The following is a 26,198-nucleotide window of genomic DNA, read 5'->3' as shown; positions in this document are numbered from 1 at the left end:
ATGGGTATTAGGACTCTACATGAAGATCCATATTGGATCATGTATATCCTGCCCAGAGTGGTTTGGTAGCTCCCCCGCTCACTTTTTATCTTCCCATGGTGTGACAGCATTAGTGGAAAGTCCTTCAAAGTTTAAAGTTTTAGGTCCTAGTTCAAGTCATAGCTTTAAAAAGTTAAGTCAATTCTGATTTCTGTAAAGCTCTTTTAGGTAACGTTCACATTTGCGTTGTTGGGCGCAGCGTCGTCGACGGATACCGACGCATGCGTCATGCGCCCCTATCTTTAACATGGGGGCGCATGGACATGCGCCGGTATGCGTTGTCAAGCGTTTTATGACGCATGAGTCATTTGGGCACAACAGTCAGGCCGCAGCCGACGCTACATGATGCAGTTTTTTGAGCGTCAAATTTCATGTAAACGTCGGACGCATGCGTCACAAAACGCTGCGTTGTGCATGCGTTTTGCGTTGCGTCGCCGACGCTGCGCCCAACAACGCAAATGTGAACGTAGCCTTATGTAGGAGCCCTTGCGTCCATATAGCAGCCAAGTTGGACAAGCTTATGTAACTTTACCGTGAGATTCAACTCCTGTGGACCTGAATTTTGGCATATTTTAGATTAGAAAATAGTAAACTACATTTGCTATGAATTAGAACTTTAAAGGGAAACGCTAGGTATACTGCCTGTGGCGGTGCAGTCTGCTACTTCCCGTGTGCCTTAGACCTGTATACTGGTCTCTCTTGTATTTTGCTCACAATTTAGAATAATCTATATGACTGTAGGGTCTGATGTCCTATAACTGCCTCTTGAAGGCAATATGGGACCATCAGAGCTGTGCTCTTCTGAGAGTGATTATTACATTTAAGATGGTGGATGAAGGTTGGAATGATTTCTCAGGAAAAAAAAGGAAAGGAAGAATAGGAACAATTTTGTCTGTCGGCTAAAGTTGTCTTGACTATGGACGTGATTTGAAAGGGGCTGTCTAGGATAGTATGAAAGTTGCCTAACAGCAAGCAATGTGATAACGTAATAGAATAACCATAACACACTGCTCAATGTACTGCCATTCCAGACCTTTATTCCAGTAGTGAGCCTGAAGAAGCGTGTACTCATGCGAAACAGCTGTTGCTCATTTTACTGATGTCTGTGATCTTGTGACCAAAAATTGCCACTGGAGAATGCCATCTTTTGCTCTCCTCTCAATTCTCGTGATCCTTTACAAGTACCAAGCTGAACACCACAAGATATGGCTATTATGATATGGATATTTTATGTTTGCTTCTATTTTTTCCTTGCAAATGGGTGTGGTGGTAGTTCCAGCAGCCTTTTTGTTCTTTAGTATTTATGCAGTTTATTCCATAAGTACCTGCCATTCCTGCAGCTAGTCATGAGCCATACATCATTCACATGACCGCTGCAGCCAAACACTGGTCAGGGGTTATATATGTCATTTTAATTGCTAAATCCATAGATTGGCTGCAGGGGTTTGGTGAATGATGTACCTGACCAGCTGCTTCACTAGCAATGATTACATGAGAAGTGGAGGAGCACTGGGGGCAGGGTGGATTGGGAAGTTATGATTATCTTGACGTTACCTGGTAAAATCCTGGTCATCTCCTTTAATTTTCATTCTCTTATTTTTTTTAATTCCAAAAAGAATATAAATAGTTCTCTATAGAAACATTTTATTTCTCACTCTCCAGATCAAAAAAGTGGCAATCTACTTGTGTAGAAATAATACCATCCAGACGATGGAGGAGCTTCTCTTTGAGCTTCAGCAGACCGATCCTGTTAACCCCATAGTTCAACATTGTGATAACCCCCCCTTCTACCGCTTTACCGCCAGCAACAAGGCCTCCGCGGCTCCTTCTGGTAAGAATGAATATGTTTTGATCTGGGATTTTTAAGTCAGATTTTTTTTTTTTTTCAGCTCCTTCACGCGCTTTTAGCTTTTAACTATAAAGTACTCTGTAGCACAAGGGAATGATTCTGATCTAAGAAGCAGAAGAAAGTCTCCTTCTTTGAAGGATTTTAGCCTTGTTCAGATACTGTTCGGCATATTTGCTCTGGGAAATTCAACTCTTTCTCTTTTCCAACACATACAAGCAGTTTTATAGAAATTCTACAAAGAAGATTAGTAGTTTGACACCGTTTTTTGAGGAACTTGGCTGTCTAAACCACGTTTCTCCTCGAAGATCAAGGGAAGATAAGAAGGAAGCTCTTTCTACTGATTAAACATGATATTGCTACAGCAGATCAGTACACGTCTAAGCCCAAATCACTTCCTGATTTCTGAGCACCAGGAATAAAATATATCGCCACTAAGAACACACAGAACGTTTTGTCACTTGCCATTTGGAGAGAATATGTATAGAAAACTGAATGTGAACATTTTGAGCATTAGGGTCAAACCTTATTCATACATCAATGATTTTTTTTTCTACATCCGCTAAAAATAATGTGATTACCACTTGTTTTTTGCGTTTCTTTTAATCATCCATTTGTATCGTCTATAAACTAAAAAGCTGGAGGTTTCCTATGTTTTTCATACACGTTTTAATATGTATGCTAACTACCTTCCTGTTATACCAATCGTCGACAGGTTTAATTCACCTGTTCCAAGTCAGCAGAGCAGCTTCTTCTTCTCCCGAGTTGGCAAAGTGTAACTGCGAATGTCATCCTGATTGACTGCTCTATCGACGGAGTGTGTCTGTGAACGTCATGCTGATTGACTGCTCTATCGACGGGGTGTGTCTGAACGTCATGCTGATTGACTGCTCTATCGACCGGTTGTGTCTGTGAGCGTCATGCTGATTGACTGCTCTATCGACGGGGTGTGTCTGTGAACGTCATGCTGATTGACTGCTCTATCGACTGAATGTGTCTGTGACCGTCATGCTGATTGACTGCTCTATTGACGGGATGTGCTGTGAACGTCATGCTGATTGACTGCTCTATCAACGGGGTGTGTCTGAACGTCATGCTGATTGACTGCTCTATCAACGGGAGGTGTCTGTGAACATCATTCTGATTGACTGCCAGCTTCCCGCAGTTATGCCCCTTCAACAGAGCAGAGAGGAAGAGAAGCCTCTGTTCAGTCGATGTCACGCCCGCAGAAACTGCAGAATTCCACGCTCTTCTTTTGATCAGCCGGGCTGCCGCGGCACCATCATTGCGGCATGACGCACACAGCGTCACACCAGTCCAGCTAATCAAAACAAGGGTCGGGAATGCCGGGAGGTAAAACGAGTCATAGGCTTTTCATCAAGAGATCGGCTTACCGGTTAGATCAGTAATCTCTGGGGTCCTACAAATCGATTTTTCCCAAATCTACTTCTAATGGTTGTTTTTGTTGATTTACAGGGACCACCTCCAGTAGTAACACTGTTGTTGCAGGACAAGATGGATTCCCTGATCTAGACGACAGCAGGGGAGCTAAAGACTCAGATGACAGGTGGGCAACCTAAATTATATTTTCCGTATTATTATTATTTTGGTGTTAATCCACTTTTATTGCCCCCTTCTTCCATGAGTGTCCCCAGCGCTTCAGACTTTGTTTCTTCACATGAATTATTCAGTATTTCTTAGCATGCAATGATTGCACAGCCTCAAACCCTTGCTCAAGCCATCTCGCTTCCTGTATATTATAAATTATTTCATGTCCAGATGTTTTATTAATTCGGTTAATTTAAAATAGAAGTAAGGAAGTGAATAATGATTTTTGTGATGCAAGACCTTATCGGTGCTTGTCCGATGCTTCCTGTTTCTCCATCACTTTCAATTGTATAAATCCCTCTCTGGGTGGTGGCGGTTTTTGTGGTTGCCATTTTTTTTTTCAAGGGATTTTGCAGGACCTAAACGTTAAGGGTCTTTTGATACACATTTTTTGTATTATTATTTGCTTATATGGAGAGAATCATTTTATGTTACAAAAACAGAGTATTAACCTCAACCTCCCATAAAAAACGCCTTGTGCAAAAGCAAAGTACAATATGTGCTCTCATTTTGGAAGGAACAAATCTACATGCAAAATGTACATAGATGCATGAAGACTGAGGTTTTTTGAGCAAATCTGCTTCAAAATGCACCTGAAAAACCTTTCAAACCGCTTCAAACCGAGCAATGTCTGTTATAATTTCAAAAAAATGCACAAAAGGTACTGAAAGAGTCTTCCTATTCATTCCAATTGTAAAACCAGTTCAGTGTATTAAACATTTTTTTCTCCTTCAAGTTTAGAAGGAAAAAAAACAGTCTAGAGGGAACTATAAAGAAGAGTGCGTGTGTTTTTTTTGAAGTGGCTCCTCATGGGATAGGCTCCAAACTAGGCACTGTCCAATCAAATGGCTTCAAACAACGCTTCCAGAAAAAAAGTACAAAAGTGTTAGTGCACACAGAGTTTTTTGGGCAGAAACTGATCAGAAAATCTTCAAATTCTACTCAACAGCTTCTCAAAACTTGGAGGCTCTGCTCCGAAAACTGCAAAAAAAAAAATTCCAAAAACTCTTCAGGAAGCTAAAAACTCCCCAGAGAAGGAGAGTTTCCTGAAGTGGTTTCCACTAGAAAACTCGTCATTTTTGACCGCCTCCAAAAAAAAGCTCAATATGTGTATGCTCCTATTCCAAAATAATTACAGTTCTGCCCTATCCTTCATCCTCTTCTTCCAGATGCCCCCCGTATTTCGCAAATTTGGGAAACCACATAACCATTATTGGCACATTTACCGACAGGATGTCGGGGTTGGCGGCCTAGCAAGCTCTGCCGACCCTTTTTTATACTTGAACATTGTCTGATCCATATGGACAGCAGTGCCTGGTACCTGAGTGGAGACTAAGCGGCAGTACCAGGCGGGGCCACACCTTGGCTTATGGCGCTGTGCTCCTGGAAACAATGAAGAAGAAAATGATCACCATGGTTCCTTCATCTTGTGTGTCGGACCTCAGTCAGCTAAGCATTGATAGACTATTTTATGGAAAGAACATTAACATTTAGCTCCTGGAAGTCCTCTCGAGTGGCTTTGTAGATATATTCTGTTGCATAAACACTGACTAATCTCAGGAAAATTAGCGGTGTGTGTGTATATATATGTTTTTCCTACCACCAATGTTTGTGTTTGTAATTAGAATTACAAATTACATCCTGGAAACGGTTTATATAATGGGATCTTTATCGTTTGTGTTTCTCATCCGGACCATAAATGGTAGCAATCACTTAGGCTCTCAGAATACATTTTTGCTCAGAAATATTTCTGTATAAATATTATAGTTTCTTATCACATTGGAAAAGCCGAACGGCCGATGATTCATATAAACAGATCTCATCTGGCACTGAATGGTGATGAGGTCTGCTGGCGTTCGGTAACGGATGGCTGATCTGTATATATACTCTGTAGATAAAGGTATCGGGACACCTACACGTTACACTTCTCGGGAGCTTTTATGACCTCCTGTTCTAAGTCCACAGACATTAATACGGAGCTGGTTCCCCCATAACCGTTTCCGCACTTTGTTTAACATTGGTGATTCCTGTCACTCCCATTGATTACAATGGTAACGGACGGTGTCTATACATTGAGAAGAGAATACAACCAATGGAAGTTTTGTAGGCTTTTTGAGTGGAAGACAAAACTTTATCTTGTATTAGAAACAATTGCACAAATATTCAATCCTGCGTCATTTTTATTATTTTCTTTAGGTTTGGGAATGTCATCCGCGCTCATACAAGGCTGGAGTCCAGGTACAGCAACAGCTCGGGAGGATCCTATGACGATGATAAAAGTAAGTACAACTTTTTTTTTCATTAATTTTTTTGGTTATTTGGCCTTTTTATTTTTTTGAATATATCATAAATGTATGATAGATGGATCCCTCTAGAGAATGTTACAAGATGCCAGTCTTGGTGTGGCCGTGTATGTGCAGCACCCTTGGGTTTTGATGTTCTATACATTATTCTAATAGTCCTTTATCAACGATGTTCTCATTCTAAGGAAAGAAACAGACGGCCGTATAACTGGGACGGGGACCGCAACACAATGCTCGGACTGACCGGTGGCTCTCCCAACCCAAGAGTGACAGCTGCATAGAAATACATGTTGTCACTCTCAGGTCAAGAGCCGCCGGCCAGTCCGAGCATTGCATTGCGGTCCCCGTCCCAGTTACACAGCCGTCTGATTGTTCACTTAGGCTAGTCTTCTCGTGCTAGCACATTCTATACTGTTGGTAAAGCTACCGTTGGGCTATATTCACACATTGTGGTTTTTTTTTGTTGCTTTTTTAATGTAAATTAAAAGCTGCTTTCTCCATGATTTCAGAAATCTCATGCACACAATTCTTTCAGTGTTTTTGCAGCATTTGTTCACCCATAGAAAATAATGAGAAAATGAAAAAACGCTGTTTTTTTTTGGTAAATAAAAATATTAAACATGTACTGTAGACAAATCACACATGTAATCCACACCCAAAAAAACATCAGAAACGCTGCGAAAATGCTGAAAAACGGACTTCTTGAACTCAACGTTTTTCCTGCTAAGAGAACAGATTTTGGCTGCAAAAATGCTGCATGTGAACATAGCCCTACTGTCTACATTTGTTTTATTCACATATATAATCATCTAGTTATATCCCGACTGTTGTAACTTTTCTAGATGACCCAGTGTCTCCTTATATCAGCTGGATGTTAAATATAGTAGAGAGTAACCAGCCGCAGCCGCTGCCCATGCCCTGCAATGGCGGATGTTGGGCGCCACTCGTAGACTATCTCCCTGAAACTATTACCCCACGTGGACCTCTGCATAGGTGAGGAGCAGATTAGTTGTCGTCAGCTAATGTGTCAAATGATGAACGGTATTTTTTATTTCTAAACGATGTTCATTTAGTATTGTATGATTCCTTCTCCTTAATCTACATGTTTGCCCTTATTAATACTAAAACATTATTCTGTACATGTAAATATAACGCAGGGCGGTATTTTTTATTTTTGTTGCATAAATAATATTTGGACCCTATAAGCGTCCTCCTCTATAAGTATCGTTTAGACGCAATACACACAGCGCTGTTTCAGTCTAATTTTCAACATTACCCCTGTCCTAATCTTCTACTTAGTATATGTTTAATGAAAGTCGCACCATTACACTGTGCATTGGACGACATGAATATCATCTTTATCCTCCATTAAAGAGTGCCAAATTCTTTCAACATTTGTATTTACTGGGTAGGATCCTATCCGAGCACCACAGAGCCTGATGGTATTCGTGATGAATAAGTATCTGCCTGTATTTCTCAGCATTGAGATTAATCTTGACCAAATGCACAACTTCATTTGCCGAAATGCGGCCTCAAACTTGCAAGGAGCCTCCACCATGCTTCATTGTTGCCTGCAGACACATTACTATATCGCTATCTATCCCTTTGGCAAACAAACTGCCTTCTGTTACAGCCAACTATTTCACATTTTGACTCATAAGTCCAGAACACCTGCTGCCATTTTTCTACACCTTATGTTTTCATGCCATAGTTGAGTCACTTGGCCTTGTTTCCATGTCAAAAGTATGGCTTTTTGGCCACCATTCTTCCATGAAGACCACTTCTAGCCAGACTTCTCTGAACAGTAGATGGGTGTTCCACTGGTTGTTGCCAGTTCTTTCCTGATGGCACTGCTGGAAATCTTCAGTTTCATTGGGAAGTAAGAATGTGTTATCTTTCATCTGTTGCACTAAGTTTCTTCGGCTGGCCACTGTGTCTATGGTCTTCAACGTTGCCCATTTCTTGATGCTCACTCAAGAGCTTGAACAGCGTATATTGAAACCCCAGACTGCTTGGAAATCTTTGCCTGGGAGAGGCCTTGCTAATGTAGTATAACTACCTTGTGTCTTGTTGCTGTGCCTAATCTTGCCATGGTTTATGGCCTGTGACATGAAACACTCTTCCACAACCTCACCTTTTCGTAACAGAGTTTTTCTGCTCCTCACCCAGTTTTAAGCCTCCTACACAGCTGTTCCTGTCGATGACTGTGTATCAGCCTAGATATGAAAATGATGATCATTATCATTTGTTTTGTATAACTGGTTACTATAATCCTACAAGAACCCCTGTCTTTGTGCATGTGTACCTACAATAATTGATGCTGCTTTAAAGGTAAAGGGTGGTCACACCAAATAATGATTTGATTTTGATTTCTCTTTTGTTCACTCACTTTGCATTTTATTAATTGATAAAAAATAGAGGCTGGACAGACATCTGTCTCGGATGATTTCGTGAATCCTGATTTTAGCAGGGGGCTGGACACGATGACCCAAGAGGTCCCTTCCAACTCTAACATTCTATGATTTTAAATAAACTATTGACACTTCTCATTTTGGAAATCTTCTTATCTTGCACCATTTTTGCAACACCTGCCTAAAACTTTTGCCCAGTACTGTATATGTGACAGAGGCTTTATATATTGGTCTCCTTTTACTTTATGAAGTATTCCTGGAGGTTATAGGTCTTTTTAAGGCAATAGTCTGATAAGGGCTTATGTAATACCAAATTAGGCAAAATCAAAGGTAAAAAAAAAATCCCATTTACCACCGAACGCTTTTCTTAGGCTAGGTTCACATTGCGTTAGGGCAATCCGTTTAGCGCTAGCGGATTGCGCTAACGCAATGTTTATTTAGGGGCCGTGTTTGGGGTCGCGTTAACGTCCCCACTCTCGCAGATCCCCGATCTGCGAGAGCGGGGAACGGACCTCGGGCGCGCCGCGGACGCTGCAAGCAGCGTCCGAGGCGCGTCACAGAAGAACGGCACATCACTAGCGCGAGCCGAAAAAGGCACGCGCTAGTGATGCGCTGCAGGAGACATTTACATTGCTGTCAATGGGCATGCTAACGGACCCGTTGCACGGCGTTAATTGCGACATTTTCGCCGTGCAACGCTGTCCGTTAGCGTGCACACATTAACGCAATGTGAACCCAGCCTTACCCTTTTTATTCTCCTGACGTTGGCCCGCTGGTGGAGGACATGTGGTCATGTGCTGACAGTAGAAGTGAGTTGTGGTCTCGCTCTTATCTGCAGCAGGTTTCGCAATAGACCCAACGTCAGGAATCCAGATTTCAGACCCCAAGTAACAGCGCACAGGAAACGTCTGATGGTAGCGCCGTGATAAGCCGGTCTTGGTAGTTCTTGGCTTCGTGCACAGACTGCCCACGGGAGCTCGCTCTTATCAGTGCCGACATTTTTTTGCATTACTTTCACCATTCGTGTTGAAAGAGACAAAATGCAGACATGTACCGTCTGTTCTACATGAAAGCTACAAGGAAACTTCAGATCTTCGTTTCTGAGAGCATCTAAGAAACCGTATTATCAAAGATTATATTTTTGAAGATCTGTCTTGTAGAGAAACCTATTAAACGTTATTGAAAAAAAAAAAAATAGTTGAATCTCATTTCTTATTATCTTTTTTTTTTCTTTTTTGCACAGGTGTAATATTGCGGTGATATTCATGACAGAAATGGTGGTGGATCACAGTGTGAGAGAAGACTGGGCCCTTCACCTTCCTCTGCTGCTGCACGCTCTCTTCTTAGGCAAGTACCATTTCTTGGTGTTGAGATGCTTTCTGAGGGTGTCGTTGCCTTGGGCCTTCTTGATGCCGCCGGCTATCTTCTGGGGTGACCTGTTTTTGTGGATATTTATTAAATTTAGGCCAAATTTTTTAAAAGGAACCTGTCAGGAGATTTACGCTGCCCAAACTGTGGTCATCATAAATGTAGGATTGCAGCCTGGTATATTATTCTCTACAACACTCCGGCATTCCAGAGAAAGTACACCTTCATATTCCGGCCGGGGACCATAGCCGGAGATGAGACTAGTCCTTCCGGCTTTTCCCAGTGCTTCTGTGGGTGAATGACCAGTCTCTCCCCATGTACATCCAACCTATCAATCATCTGCAAATACCGCAGCATTTTGGAGAATAATATACCTGACTGTAATCGCCTGACTAGTTCCCTTTAAGAGTTAAAGAGGTATTCACTTTTTTATTTCATGAACTGAGGACATATTACTAGAATAGGCCATCACTTATAGGTGGTTTACATCCGATTTAAAAAAAAAAAAAAACATACACTCCTTACTACTATACTGATCCTGACTGTGTAATACAGGGGTGTCAAACTGCATTCCTCGAGGGCCTCAAACCATGCGTGTTTTCAAGATTTCCATAGCATTACACAAGGTGCAGGAATCATTATCTGTGCAGGTGGTTAAATTATCACCTGTGCAATACAAGGAAATCCTGAAAACATGACCTGTTTGCGGCCCTCGAGGAATGCAGTTTGACACCCCTGGTGTAATACATCCCAGAACAGAATACATAGAGATTATTATTATGCATTGCGCCATCATATTCTACAGACTTGCATACATTATTCTTATTGCTGTCCCCATTGGGGCTCACAATCTAAATTCCCCCATCATTATGTCTTTGGAATGTGGGAGGAAACCGGAGAACCCAGAGGAAACCCACGAAAACACAGGGAGAACATACAGACTCCTTGCAGATGTTGTCCTTGATGGAGTTTTAACCCAGAACCTCAGCGCTAGAAAGCAACCGTGCTAACCACTGAACCACCGTACTGGCCATCCACACGTATGACCGCTACTGCCAATCACTGGCCACGACACCTCTGTGAAGAGGGAAAGCTGTGAATGGCAATCACTACGGCAGCCCCTTCATCCTCAGGATTGGTGGGGGTCTCGGAGATCAAACCTTCAGTAATCAGTAAGTGATGGCACAGGCTAGCAATGTGCCACCACTTACAAGGTAACCTGCACTTCATGGTGACATAGCTGATTCTTAGATGACAGTGGGGAGGATGTAGTTTTAGAATATAAGAAAAATATCACCGCTTCGTTCTAGCGACCCTGCCACGTCCTGTCCACAGGGTGAGACTTTGCCGCTCGACCCGATTTACGTCAATGAGCTGAGCTGCAATAGCAGACACAACCTGTAGATTAATGTGAGGTGGTTTCTGAAAAAAAAAACAACCAGTAATGATGTTCTGATCCTGTGCTATCCCTTTAATATACTGTATAATAGTCTGTTTAATAATCCTTGTGAACTACAGATCTAATGACCTTTTTTGTTGCCCTTGCTCAACTCCAGTACCATTCCCATGCACCCACAGACCGTCATGTCTGTTTTCGTCTAGTAACATTGCTGGAGTTCGCTGAAATGTAAAGGGCCTGTACTTGATTGGCTAAAAGCTATTCTTTCCAAGCCCCCCCCCCTTAATACGCATGCATGCTCCCCTCAGCCAAGCATGCATGAGTTCTCAATAGAGAGATGGGAATAAACTAGTACCAGACACATCAGGCAGCGGTTTATCTCCTTTGAGATCAAATGGATGAGGCATGTTGACATACAATATGCCTTACCCTCCATTTTCCTGCCATCAACCTTCAGGGAGGAGTTAAAACATCAGCACATACATTAAATGGTCGTACATTGTAATCCATGGGCAACATGTGTCAGGCACTGGCTCTACGATCTCAGCCAGGTATGCTTGACTCTGAAACACTGCGGCATTACTTGGAAAAATATACTTTTTTTTACTGGGGGATTGAGCCGCGCTGTCGAGTAGTCAGGTAGGCGGGTCCCCAGCGGATTCTCCCCACCCACTGACTTTTATGGACAGCTCTCTGCCTATGTGCTCCTATATGCAGAGACCTGTTGGGAGAAGCCGCCGGGGACCCACCTGTCCGACTAGTCTATAGTGCGACTATTAAAGTAAGTTTTTCTTTGAAACGCTGCAATGTTTCAGGGTCAGACATACCTGGCTGAGATCATACAGCCAGTGACTGATACATGCTGCTCACGGTTTTGAGCCATTTATCAGGTGTCGGCATCTATTTAACTTGTAAGCTTAACTTTATACAATAATAACATTTTAATTCAATTTAACAAACTATTTTAGGCCTCACTGAACAAGGGAAAAATACATTAATTTGGACTGTAAGGTAAAACGAAAAATCTTTCTCATGGATTTTCCACTTGAGCGTTCTTAAGTTCTTGAATTACCGTAATCTTTGAAAGTAATCAAAATCTAGAACATCCGAGCTGATTAATTGGTCCAAATAAGCACAGTTGTACATAGGAAATGACTTCCTAATTATACAGGTGTTAACTTCATGCAGGATTTGATGGTAAGTGATTCTAGACTTCACAGTGGTATGTAAAAGTTTGGGCACCCCTGGTCAAAATTACGGTCATATTGAGCAGTTAAGCAAGTTGACGATGAAATTATCACTAAATGGCCTAAAGTTAAAGCTGACACATTTCCTTTGTATTTTATGCAAAAAAAAAAAAATATTGTCATTTTTCTCATTTTAATATTTACAATAATGAAAATAACTTAGACCAAGGTTTCAGACCTTAATTACTGTGTTAGGAATATGGCCTGTTCGCTATCATCGTTAGGAAAGGCCAGGTGATGCAAATTTCCCAGCTTTATAAAAACCCAGCCTCCTCTAACCTTGCTCCAAAAAACAGCAGCCATCGGTTCTTCTAAGCAGCTGCCTAGCACTCTGAAAATGATGGAGGCCCACAAGGCAGGAGAAGGCTATAGGAAGATAGCAAAGTGTTTTCAAGTTGCCCAATTCTCAGTTTGAAATGTAATTAAGAAATGTCAGTTAACAGGAACAGTGGAGGTTAAGATAAGGTCTGGAAGACCGAGCAAAATTTCAGTGAGATCTGCTTGTTGGATTGCTAGAGAGGCAAATCAGAACCCCTGCTTGACTGCAAAAGACCTTCAGAAAGATTTAGCAGACTCTAGAGTTGTGGTACATTATTCTACTGTTCAGAGACAAAATGCACAAATATGGCCTTCATGGAAGATTCATCAGTAGAAAACCTCCCCTGCGTCCTCACCATACAATTCAGCTTCAGAAGTATGCAAAAGAACATCTAAACAAGCCTGATGCATTTTGGAAACAAGTCCTGTGGACCGATGAGGTTAAAATAGAACTGTTTGGCCACAATGATCAAAGGTATGTGTGGAGAAAAAAGGGCACAGAATTTCAGAAAAAGAACATCTCGCCAACCATTAAGCATGGGAGTGGATCATTTCATCGGCAGAGGGAAAAATTTATTTAATGAAATTTCAGCAAATTCTTGATGCAAATATAACATCATCTTTAAAAAAGCTGAAGTTTGAAAGGGATGGTTTCTACAAATGGATAATGATCCTAAACACACATTAAATTCCACAATAAACTACCTCAAAAGGCACAATCTGAAGTTTTTACAATGGCCCTCACTGTCCCCTGATCTGAATATCATTGAAAATATGTGGCTAGACCTCAAAATAACAGAGCATGCAAGATGGCCCTGGAATCTCACAGAACTGGAAGAATTTTCCAAGGAAGAATGGATGAAAATCCCTCAAACAAGAATTGATAGACTCTTGACTGGCTACAAAAAGCATTTACAAGCTGTGATACTTTCTAAAGGGGTGGTGCTTACTAGATACTAACCATGCAGGGTGCCCAAAGTTTCGCATCAGCCCATTTTCCTTTTTGTAATTTTTAAAATGTAAAAGATTATTATTATTTATTTATTTTTGCCTAAAAAATGAAGGAAATGTGTCATCTTTAACTTTAGGACTTTTAAATGATCATTTCATCTTCAACTTGCTAAACTGTTGACAATTGTAGTAATTTTGACCAGGGATGCCCAACCTTTTACATGCCACTGTAGCGGTAGCCGTTTCATCCCAAAGGCACCTCTGCCACTTATGAAAACCTAAATGTGATAAATGGTAATAGCAGAGGGCCCGGTTACAGATTTGCAGTGGGGCCTAGGTGCTTCACATTACACCTTTGAGGATGACATGACACTTGATACCTGTAGTAATTACCGGATGCATTGGGAATCTGTCAGTAATTGGATGAGCATCAGTTTCTGTGTGTTGAGATGGAAGCCGGAAGTAGAGACCGGGGGGGGGGGGGGAGAGCTGTGAGCTGTGAGCAGCAGAACGGGAGTGTGGGTAGCCTGTCTGCTGAGTACCTCCTATTAATTTTTCGAAACCACTCTTAGGCTTTTGTCAAAAAAAACTCCCTGCAGGACAACCCCATTAAAAATTAATTCTCTGAACTCTCAGCTCTATGTAAAACTCAGAATCTGATAGTTTGATTCTTGTGAAAGTTAATATTCTCTCCTGTATTTCATAGGTCTGGACCATTACCGCCCTGAGGTCTTTGTACACAGCAGGAAGCTCCTTCTCCATCTTTTGATTGCGCTGTCCTGCAATAGCAATTTCTCGAGCATTGCATCTGTCCTTCTACATGCTCGAGAGATCAATGAGGCCAAAACATTGACTGTGCAGTCTTCCTGCCATTCAGAATACCCATACACAGGTAATTACAATTATCTTCAGACTTAAAGATGAATGAGGGTGAATGTTGATCAAAAGGGCAGAAATCGATGTGAGGTCTTCGGTGCTATGAATGTGCAAATTGGACTGGTCAGCACAGAAAGCAATCAGTTTACAGAACCTATTAAATCCTATGGAGCACTCAGCACGAGACTGGGTAGACACGAAAAGATCGTGCTACAGCTTTCAGCATTTATATTTCACTGCAGTGCTGGAATCACAGCCACACAGCTCAGTACAATGACCTGCTTCTTGCTGCTGCTTCTACCTGTGTGTTTCTACAGAGAAAGAAGTGAATCCATCTCTGCAGCGTGCTGTGGATGAGAGACATCACAACAATCAATCAAATCCAACAGGTTTGAAGCACCACTCCAGCGTTTTTGTTTTTCAGTGCTAGAGTGGCGCTTTAAATGTACAGTAAGTCGCCTGCTCCTGATCATATACTCGCCCTCAGGCGTCTTCACCGTTTTTTTGGTGCCGCTCCGGTCCCCCGATGCCATCTTGTAAGCACAGCTTCTGATTGGCTGGAAGTCAGGAGCTACGCCACAAGCTCTCAATGCAACAAATGAGGCTTTCATAGACTTGTACTGAAAAGTGACCTCCACGCCGCTTCATGAAACACTGGAGCTGCTGGCTGGTGACTTTTCTATGGAGAGTGACGGGAGCAATGCTGGAAAACAATGAAGGTGGTGGCAGGCGAGTATGAGCCAGGGGGCAGGGGAATTGTATTTAAAGCACCACTCCAGCAGTGCAATAAAGAAAAATGTTGGAGTGGGACTTTAAATTAAATTAACCCACCCCCCCAAAAAAACATTTTTTTTTTCATCCAATTAGTATTGTTAGATCAAAGGACGCCAAATGCCCATTGTGTATAACTTCACGTGCAGTCATGGCCATGCCCTCACTAGTGTTTATCGGATGATATGTATGGGAACACGTTTATGCATTGCTTAAGAGATTTGCAAGTTGAAAGTGGAATTTGCAAGATAAAAAATATCCCTCAGACATGTCTGTGTGCGTGACTGTGTCTGTGTGCGTGTCTGTGTCTGTGTGCGTGTCTGTGTCTGTTTGCGTGTCTGTGTCTGTTTGCGTGTCTGTGTGCGTGTCTGTGTCTGTGTGCGTGTCTGTGTCTGTGTGCGCGTCTGTGTCTGTGTGCGCGTCGGTGTAAGCGTCTGTCTGTGTCTGTGTGCGTGTCTGTGTGTGTGCCGCATACAGATATGCTACATTCCTGTATTATCTTTGGCAGGAGGCTTTGACTTTCTCCGGGAGTACCAGTCTTCTCCGGTGCCAGACTCCGGCCTCAGTTCTAGTTCTACCTCCTCCAGTATCAGTCTTGGAGGAAGCAGTGGGAACATCCCCCAGATCAGTCAGGAGATCGAGGATGTTGATGCATCAGTGGAAATGGATGAAAAAGCCAACAAGTTAATCGAGTTTCTGACCACCAGGTGAGCGTCTGTCAGGGAGAGATTATTTTATCTGAACTTCTGAATACGCTGCTGATAACCTATCACACAGGCCTCGTGAGATTGGGTTTATCAGTGTTTGTGTAGCTATGAACAACACTCGCTTAACACTCGGCAATATCTTCTGTAATATCTCAGACATCAATGGTTTAACAGACGGATCCTACAGCAATCTGTTTTATGAGCCAGACAAAGTCTCTGCTCATCTCTTTAAGGCCCCTTTCACACATTAGTTTTTTGCCGTCCGTCACAATCCGTTGGCTCGACGGATCCGTCGCAGATTGTGAAAAACTGATGCGACGGATCCGTTTTTTTTTTGCCTGATCCGACTAGCTGATCCAGGTAATTGGATCCTAAAGAAATCGGAGCATGCTCAGTTTAAAAAAACGGAACCGGCGCCCATAGTCTTCCATTCAAACAAACAACGGACAGCGAAGGATCCGTCGCTCTCCCGTTTTTTCGATGGACACAAAAAACGTTACTATGTCTGTTGTCTCCGGCCGCCGGACAAACAATGTTTGACGGATGAAACGTGAAGTCATCCATCGCAATCCGACGCTAATACAAGTCTATGAGAAAAAACTGATCTGGCACCATTAGTCTCTGGATCCATTTTTTTCACAATTCGACGGATTGCGACTGATGGCAAAAAACTGATGTATGAAAGGGGCCTAAGACTAAGGGTCTGTTCACGTGGACCAACCGGCGGCACAATGTGACCTCCTGTTTACACAGGCAGATCAAGCTAAACAATGCTATATATACTATACAGCACGAGTCCTGTTTATACAGGCAGACCAAACGAAACAATCCTACATATACTATACAGCACGAGTCCTGTTTACACAGGCAGACCAAACTAAAAAATGCTATATATACTACTAGATGGTGGCCCGATTCTAACGCATCGGGTATTCTAGAATATGTATGCGTAGGTAACAGCACAGCCCACGTATTTTATTGCACAGCCCACGTAGTATATTGCCCAGCCCACGCAGTACATTGTGCAGCCCACGTAGTGTATTGCCCAGCCCATGCAGTACATTGCCCAGCCCACGCAGTACATTGCGCAGCCCATGCAGTACATTGCGCAGCCCACGTAGTACATTGCGCAGCCCACGCAGTACATTGCGCAGCCCACGCAGTACATTGCGCAGCCCACGCAGTACATTGCGCAGCCCACGCAGTACATTGCGCAGCCCACGCAGTACATTGCGCAGCCCACGCAGTACATTGCGCAGCCCACGCAGTACATTGCGCAGCCCACGCAGTACATTGCGCAGCCCACGTAGTACATTGCGCAGCCCACATAGTATATTGCGCAGCTCACGTATATTGCGCTGCCCATGTAGTATATTGCGCAGTCCACGTAGTATATTGCGCAGCCCACGTAGTATATTGCGCAGCCCACATTAGTATATTGCGCAGCCCACGTTGTATAGTCACGTAGTATATTGCACAGCCCACGTTGTATATTGCGCAGGCGACGTAGTATATTGCCCAGCCACGTAGTATATTGCGCAGCCCACGTTGTATAGTCACGTAGTATATTGCCCAGCCACGTAGTATATAACGATTTTTTATTTTTTTTTATTATTTTTAACATTACATCGTTTTACTATTCATGCCGCATAGGCAGCATGAATAGTGAAAAGTTGGTCACAGGGCCGGACTGGGACTAAAATTCAGCCCTGGCATTTGAAGTCACACAGGCCCACTTGTCGCATGGTGACTGTATAATATCTTTGTACACTTGTAGGCTACAAGAAGTAAGGGGAGTGTAACACGACTACAGGTCCTTCTCAAAAAATTAGCATATAGTGTTAAATTTCATTATTTACCATAATGTAATGATTACAATTAAACTTTCATATATTATAGATTCATTATCCACCAACTGAAATTTGTCAGGTCTTTTATTGTTTTAATACTGATGATTTTGGCCTACAACTCCTGATAACCCAAAAAACCTGTCTCAATAAATTAGCATATTTCACCCGTCCAATCAAATAAAAGTGTTTTTTAATAACAAACAAAAAAACCATCAAATAATAATGTTCAGTTATGCACTCAATACTTGGTCGGGAATCCTTTGGCAGAAATGACTGCTTCAATGCGGCGTGGCATGGAGGCAATCAGCCTGTGACACTGCTGAGATGTTATGGAGGCCCAGGATGCTTCAATAGCGGCCTTAAGCTCATCCAGAGTGTTGGGTCTTGCGTCTCTCAACTTTCTCTTCACAATATCCCACAGATTCTCTATGGGGTTCAGGTCAGGAGAGTTGGCAGGCCAATTGAGCACAGTAATACCATGGTCAGTAAACCATTTACCAGTGGTTTTGGCACTGTGAGCAGGTGCCAGGTCGTGCTGAAAAATGAAATCTTCATCTCCATAAAACATTTCAGCCGATGGAAGCATGAAGTGCTCCAAAATCTCCTGATAGCTAGCTGCATTGACCCTGCCCTTGATGAAACACAGTGGACCAACACCAGCAGCTGACATGGCACCCCACACCATCACTGACTGTGGGTACTTGACACTGGACTTCAGGCATTTTGGCATTTCCTTCTCCCCAGTCTTCCTCCAGACTCTGGCACCTTGATTTCCGAATGACATGCAAAATTTGCTTTCATCAGAAAAAAGTACTTGGGACCACTTACCACTTAGCAACAGTCCAGTGCTGCTTCTCTGTAGCCCAGGTCAGGCGCTTCTGCCGCTGTTTCTGGTTCAAAAGTGGCTTTACCTGGGGAATGCGGCACCTGTAGCCCATTTCCTGCACACGCCTGTGCACGGTGGCTCTGGATGTTTCCACACCAGACTCAGTCCACTGCTTCCTCAGGTTCCCCAAGGTCTGGAATCGGTCCTTCTCCACAATCTTCCTCAGGGTCCAGTCACCTCTTCTCGTTGTACAGCGTTTTCTGCCACATTGTTTCCTTCCAACAGACTTACCATTGAGGTGCCTTGATACAGCACTCTGGGAACAGCCTATTTGTTGAGAAATTTCTTTCTGGGTCTTACCCTCTTGCTTGAGGGTGTCAATGATGGCCTTCTTGACATCTGTCAGGTCGCTAGTCTTACCCATGATGGGGGTTTTGAGTAATGAACCAGGCAGGGAGTTTTTAAAAGCCTCAGGTATCTTTTGCATGTGTTTAGAGTTAATTAGTTGATTCAGAAGATTAGGGTAATAGGTCGTTTAAGGTACCTTCACACGAAACGACATTATAACGATATCGCTAGCAATCCGTGACGTTGCAGCGTCCTCGCTAGCGATATCGTTTCGTTTGACACGCAGCAGCGATCAGGATCCTGCTGTGATGTCGCTGGTCGCTGAATAAAGTCCAGAACTTTATTTGGTCGTCCGATCGCCGTGTATCGTTGTGTTTGAAAGCAAAAGCAACGATACCAGCGATATTTTACACTGGTAACCAGGGTAAACATCGGGTTACTAAGCGCAGGGCCGCGCTTAGTTACCCGATGTTTACCCTGGTTACTAGCGTAAAATGTAAAAAAAACAAACAGCACATACTCACATTGCGTCCCCTGCAGTCTGCTTCCTCCTCTGACTCAGCGCCGCAAAGTGAAAGTGAAAGCAGCACAGCGGTGACGTCACCGCTCTGCTCTCACTGTACGGCGCTCAGTCAGTCAGGAAGTGGACGCAGGGGGACGTGAATGTAAGTATGTGCTGTTTGTTTTTTTTAGATTTTACGCTGGTAACCAGGGTAAACATCGGGTTACTAAGCGCGGCCCTGCGCTTAGTTACCCGATGTTTACCCTGGTTACCAGGGGACCTCGGCATAGTTGATCGCTGGAGAGCGGTCTGTGTGACAGCTCTCCAGCGACCAAACAGCGACGCTGCAGCGATCGACATCGTTGTCGCTATCGCTGCAGCGTCGCTTCGTGTGAAGGTACCTTAAGAGAACCTTTTCTTGATATGCTAATTTATTGAGACAGGTTTCTTGGGTTATCAGGAGTTGTAGGCCAAAATCATCAGTATTAAAACAATAAAAGACCTGACAAATTTCAGTTGGTGGATAATGAATCTATAATATATGAAAGTTTAATTGTAATCATTACATTATGGTAAATAATGAAATTTAACACTATATGCTAATTTTTTGAGAAGGACCTGTATATAACATATAATTACAGCTGTATCCAGCATTACAGCTCAGTCCCCATAGACTGTAATACAGCACAGCCCCCATAGACTATAATACAGCACAGCCCCCATAGAATGTAATACAGCACAGCCCCCATAGAATGTAATACAGCACAGCCCCCATAGAATGTAATACAGCACAGCCCCCATAGAATGTAATGCAGCCAGCCCCATAGAATGTAATACAGCACAGCCCCCATAGAATGTAATGCAGCCAGCCCCATAGAATGTAATACAGCACAGCCCCCATAGAATGTAATGCAGCACAGCCCCATAGAATGTAATGCAGCACAGCCCCATAGAATATAATGCAGCACAGGCCCATAGAATGGAATGCAGCCAGCCCCATAGAATATAATGCAGCACAGGCCCATGGAATGGAATGCAGCCAGCCCCCATAGAATGTAATGCAGGCAGACACCATACAATATAATGCAGCACAGCCCCCATAGAATGTAATGCAGGCAGGCAGCCCCCATAGAATGTAATGCAGGCAGGCAGCCCCCATAGAATGTAATGCAGGCAGGCAGCCCCCATAGAATGTAATGCAGGCAGGCAGCCCCCATAGAATGTAATGCAGGCAGGCAGCCCCCATAGAATGTAATGCAGGCAGGCAGCCCCCATAGAATGTAATGCAGGCAGGCAGCCCCCATAGAATGTAATGCAGGCAGGCAGACCCCATAGAATGTAATGCAGGCAGGCAGACCCCATAGAATGTAATGCAGGCAGGCAGACCCCATAGAATGTAATGCAGGCAGGCAGACCCCATAGAAAGTAATGCAGGCAGCCCCCCCCCAATAGCTCCACAATCCAGTCATCACTCATTGATAAAAAAAACAAACACTCTACTCACCTCTCTCCTCGTGTCCCGCGCTGCTCTGGCTCTGGTCTCACTCTCAGCAGCTGCAGTCTGCCCGGTCACACAGCAGGTGCGCGATGATATGACGTCATCGCGCACCCGCAGTGTCAGCGGCAGGCAGAGCGGGGAATGATGGGAGAGGAACAGACGCTCTCTCCTCCATCATTGCATTCAACTGTACCGGCGTCTATGACGCCGGTATAGTTGAATGCGGGGCCGGGAGTGTGCCGACAGCGGGGAGAGTGTGCCGACAGCGGCACACTCGAGCGGCCCACTACTGCCATCGGCCCTTCTGGCATTTGCCAGAACTGCCTGATGGCCAGTCCGGCCCTGGTTGGTCACACAGGGTTAATAGCAGCGGTAACTGAGTGCGTTACCCGCGGCATAACGCGGTCCGTTACCGCCGCCATTAACCCTGTGTGAGCGGTGAGCGGAGGGGTGTATGCGGGCGCCAGGCAGTGAGTGCGGGGAGTAAGGAGCGGCCATTTTCTTCCGGACTGTGCGCGTCGCTGATTGGTCGCGGCAGCCATGACAGGCAGCTGCCGAGACCAATCAGCGAACGAATAACCGTTACAGACAGACAGAAGGACAGAAGGAAGTGACCCTTAGGGTACTGTCTCACAGTGCAATTTTTGTCGCTACGACGGCACGATCCGTGACGTCGCAGCGTCGTATGATTATCGCTCCAGCGTCGTAGACTGCGGTCACACGTTGCAATCACGGCGCTGGAGCGATGCCGAAGTCCCCGGGTAACCAGGGTAAACATCGGGTTACTAAGCGCAGGGCCGTGCTTAGTAACCCGATGTTTACCCTGGTTACCAGCGTAAACGTTAAAAAAACAAACAGTACATACTTACATTCCGGTGTCTGTCCCCGGCGTCTCAGCTTCTCTCCACTGTGTAAGCACCATAGCCGGAAAGCAGAGCGGTGACGTCACCGCTGTGCTCGCTTTCCGGCCGGCAGGCGCTCACACAGTGCAGAGAAGCTGAGACGCCGGGGACAGACACCGGAATGTAAGTATGTACTGTTTGTTTTTTTAACGTTTACGCTGGTAACCAGGGTAAACATCGGGTTACTAAGCGCGGCCCTGCGCTTAGTTACCCGATGTTTACCCTGGTTACAAGCGAACACATCGCTGGATCGCTGTCACACACAACGATCCAGCGATGTCAGCGGGTGATCAAGCGACGAAAGAAAGTTCCAAACGATCTGCTACGACGTACGATTCTCAGCGTGATGTCTGATCGCAGTAGCGTGTCAGACACAGCGATATCGTAACGATATCGCTAGAACGTCACGAATCGTGCCGTCGTAGCGATCAAAATTGCACTGTGTGACGGTACCCTTAGACAATTATATAGTAGATACAGCGTGAGTCCTGTTTATACAGGCAGGCCAAGCTAAACAATGCTAATATACTACACAGCACGAGTACTGTTTACACAGGCAGACCAAGCTAAACAATGCTAAATATACTATACAGCGTGAGTCCTGTTTACAGAGGCAGAACAAACTAAACAATGCTATATATACTATACAGCACGAGTCCTGTTTACACAGACAGACCAAACTAAACAATGCTATATATATGCTATGCAGCGTGAGTCCTGTTTACACAGTCAGACCAAACTAAACAATGCTATATATACTATACAGCGCGAGTCCTGTTTACACAGGCAGACCACACGAAACAATCCTACATATACTATACAGTGCAAGTCCTGTTTACACAGGCAGACCAAACTAAACAATGCTATAAATACTATACCAGAACACTCGCTGCGCATAAGCTGCCATAGTTCTCGGGAGCGCAAGTCTTGTTTACACAGGACAATGTATTTGCCGAGAATGGCTCTTGAAAGAAAGGGAAGAAAAAAAATGCCACATCATGAAAGGGTTAAATTTATATATTATAATGTTGTCTTCTATTGTTGCAGAGCATTCGGGCCACTCTGGTGCCATGAGGATATCACGCCCAAGAACCAGAACTCCAGAAGTGCAGATCAGCTCACCAACTTCTTACGTCATGTAGTGTCTGTATTTAAGGACACAAAATCTGGTAATTTCTCGTTCTTATTTTGTGTTTCTTTGGCATGATCTCAGGGCGGCCATTACTTTATTAGAAGTGGTGCTACGCTGCCCCCTGCTGGGCCCCACGATCATTTCACTGCCATTCAAAAACCACTAATTCTCGCAAGTACAAGCTAATAGAAACCAAACCGTTTGGCTTGTGAAGACAGTGAACTGTTCTGGTAGTCACTAATAGTTGTACACAATGTAGAATAATTTGTCTTTTACCTTTTTAGGCTTTATATATTATAAATTAAGATTTTGAATAACCACTTTGGCTGATCTTCAAATTCTGAAACCCTAAAGGTCGTATTTTAGAAAAAAACTGTTTTTGCAATGTCGCTTTTTTTTTGTTGGTTTTGGTTTTTTTTCTTCCTTTTTCAATGTTTTTCTTAATAAATCTATTGCTTCGTGCTGTTCCTCAGGCTTCCACTTGGAGCAGCACCTAAGCGAGGTGGCTCTACAGACTGCTCTCGCCAGCTCTTCTAGGCATTACGCCGGGCGCTCTTTCCAGATCCTGCGAGCTTTGAAGCAGCCGCTATCGGCCCATGCCTTATCCGACCTTCTTTCTAGGTTGGTCGAGGTCATAGGAGAATACGGAGATGAAATACAGGTTTGTCCATCTTACATTTTTCCAACAACGCGCCACTCCAGCGTTTTTGCTTATTTATTGCAGAGCTGGAGTGGTACAGCAAATCCAAGTTCCATGTAATCTCATACTTACCAGCTGCCGTCTTCTGCTACCGGCGTCGCTCCCGTCATTTTCTGCAGGTTGTGACCTGCCGGATCGCTCCGGTATTTCTTCTCAGTGTAAGTCTATGAGGCCAGAACGAAGGTCACATGGACATATACTGAGAGCTTGTGACTGTTACCTCTCCTTACTTTGATCTGCTAGAAGTTACGGTCACAAGATGGCGGCAGGTGACCAGAGTGGCTCCATAATGTGTATGGATGGTATTCCAGGGGGTCCGCTGCCTGCAGCCCTCCAGCTCCAGGCTGTCACTGCATGCTGGGACACCACAAGAGCTGGAGTGCCGCATGTAGACATTCTCTGAGTGGAACCTGTCATGATCTAGAGATCTGATGGCCCTGCGGAACTAATATTGGGCACATGACATTTCTTCTTTACTGTCTGCCCCCTAGTTTTACCTTTCTTCTAGATTTTTATATCAATATCTTCTATCACAGATGCAAATGGTCTCTTCAGAGAGGAGGACAGGAACTCTAGCGCCACCTATAGGAAGCAGCATCCTTAAAAGTCAATATCGACTTTTTATCAAGCCTTGCCATATGACTTAGGATAAAAGCCAAACCAGAATCTCAATTTGCAGACTGTGTTTAGTTCTAGTCCTCCTCTTCTCTGAAGAGACATTTTGCGTATTTAATTTCCCTAGAGGAGCATGCATGGCTAATAAGTCTCCTCACTCTGATATGCCAGGCCTGGCTTGTCTCTCTCCACATGAAGAAGCGTTATCCTTAGACCTTTATTCTATTACAGAGGAATCTGAGATTGTTGCTGGTTGTAATAATAATTTGAATTACTTGTCTTTTTAGCACATGGTCACTTACTCAGAATCGTTCTTTATCTTGCTGGCAGGGCTATGTCATGGAGGTCCTCCTTACCTTGGAAGCTGCTGTTGATAACTTAGCCGACTGTCTGAAGAACAGCGACCTGCTGGCTGTGCTGTCCAGGTATATGGTGGTGGTCCGGCCGTACACATCCATAGCGTGAGGCGCCCACATTAATGCTGTATAGCCCTTATTCCGCCATCTGTGATATGGACCCGAGTGCTATCACTGGGATATGAGATCACTTTATGATCAATCAGTGGGGGCCTGACCTCTGCCGACTAAGTTCTGCGGACCCTCGCTGTTTAGCGCCCCTGAGAACTGCACCCAGCTCCATTCAGGTGAACAAATCATTGGGGTTTCCAGAGGTCGGACCACTAAGAACATGGCTTAGCTTTCTGACCACGGTGCAGTAAGCCTGACATTATTTTTCAGTCCTGGTCATCTCTGTTAATGGTGACGCATTTAAAGGGATATCTTCAATCCCCCCTTTAAAAAGCGTCTTTCACTCTTGCACATGCAGCCCATCCATGTGTTTTTCATGGGTTACCATCCATTTAAATTCGTCAGCATGTAATGCTACATTTCCCCTATAACTTCCTTCGGAGATGACAGCTGATTATTGGACTATTTTTCATTCTTAGAGGAATAATAAAATGGAAAATGTGTACATGAAGGGGCTTTCATACATTATAACACGGCTGCTCCCCCCAACCCTCTTATCTTGTATATGGGTATGCAGCCGCGGGGACTCGGACATATTTTTTGACTCTAGATAAGCACCCGAGCATGCTCAGATAACACCTTATCCCAGCACGTTCGCTCATCACTAGTGATTATATCAAAAGGTTTGTCCAGGATTAGTAAAGCATAGCTTTTTTTCCCCAAAAAATATAGTGTTACACTTTTTCCCAAGTTCCGTATGATATTGCAGTTCAGTCTTATTCACGTAAATGGAGCGGCGTTGCAATTCTGGACCCAACCTGTGGAAAGGAGTGGCGCTGTATGTATGCGCTGAACATCCAGCCCCATGCCAAAAAGTTATGTACGTGGCTCATAGACTCCTATTTGGTAAAAAAAAAAAAAAAAAAAATCATGCGTTGTTTAGCTTTCCAGCTGAGCGGACAGTGGTCAGATCGATGCATAAAGTTTAATAATACGAATAGTCGCACACAAGTAAGTTGATAGGAACATACGTATATGAGGGGATTCATGTCTTCATTGAGCGGATCCAGTCTTAGGCTGATTTCTCACTTCCTTGTTACGATCTGTGTATATAATGCAATTTCCGGAGCAAGTGACCTGAACTCGGTAGGCGTTATGGTCTCTAGCCGCAATAATAATAATAATATTAGCAAATACATCCAATTAGAAATGTAGTATAGTTCTTCTGATTCACTATGTCACTTCCCCCATGTGCAGGCCATTGCAGGAGCTTAAGTGTCCATGATTACGACCACTAACTGTAACTATATGACTGGTCGTAACCATGGATACCTAATTTACTTCAATGCCCTGCACATGGGGTAAGTGACACAGCAAATCTGAAGAACTGTACTGCATTTCTCATTGGGGGTATTTGCTAATATTATTATTATTACACATATTGGGACAGGATCTTGGAGCTGGGAATACCCGTTTAATGAAAAAACAAGTATGCAAAGTAGCTGTTTTCCAGA

At 43.8% G+C, this 26,198-nt stretch overlaps 1 protein-coding gene across 7 annotated transcripts in view; it reads left to right on the top strand.

The window, feature by feature from the left end:
- The window catches only part of FRY (FRY microtubule binding protein), a 396,668-nt gene that overhangs the window by 311,313 nt on the left and 59,157 nt on the right, over positions 1-26,198 (top strand). For all 7 annotated transcript variants that reach the window (XM_077298259.1, XM_077298260.1, XM_077298256.1 and 4 more), the window contains 10 exons: positions 1,702-1,870; positions 3,362-3,452; positions 5,690-5,772; positions 6,639-6,789; positions 9,451-9,554; positions 14,197-14,382; positions 15,646-15,844; positions 22,818-22,939; positions 23,376-23,563; positions 24,548-24,642. In XM_077298259.1, the coding sequence (XP_077154374.1) occupies positions 1,702-1,870; positions 3,362-3,452; positions 5,690-5,772; positions 6,639-6,789; positions 9,451-9,554; positions 14,197-14,382; positions 15,646-15,844; positions 22,818-22,939; positions 23,376-23,563; positions 24,548-24,642 (1,388 nt within the window). The remainder of the gene's footprint in view (positions 1-1,701; positions 1,871-3,361; positions 3,453-5,689; positions 5,773-6,638; positions 6,790-9,450; positions 9,555-14,196; positions 14,383-15,645; positions 15,845-22,817; positions 22,940-23,375; positions 23,564-24,547; positions 24,643-26,198) is intronic.

Source organism: Ranitomeya variabilis, chromosome 3 (assembly GCF_051348905.1).
Source record: "Ranitomeya variabilis isolate aRanVar5 chromosome 3, aRanVar5.hap1, whole genome shotgun sequence".
In the NCBI taxonomy this organism is placed as follows: Eukaryota; Metazoa; Chordata; class Amphibia; order Anura; family Dendrobatidae; genus Ranitomeya; species Ranitomeya variabilis.
This window is presented reverse-complemented; position numbering and strand designations above follow the sequence as displayed.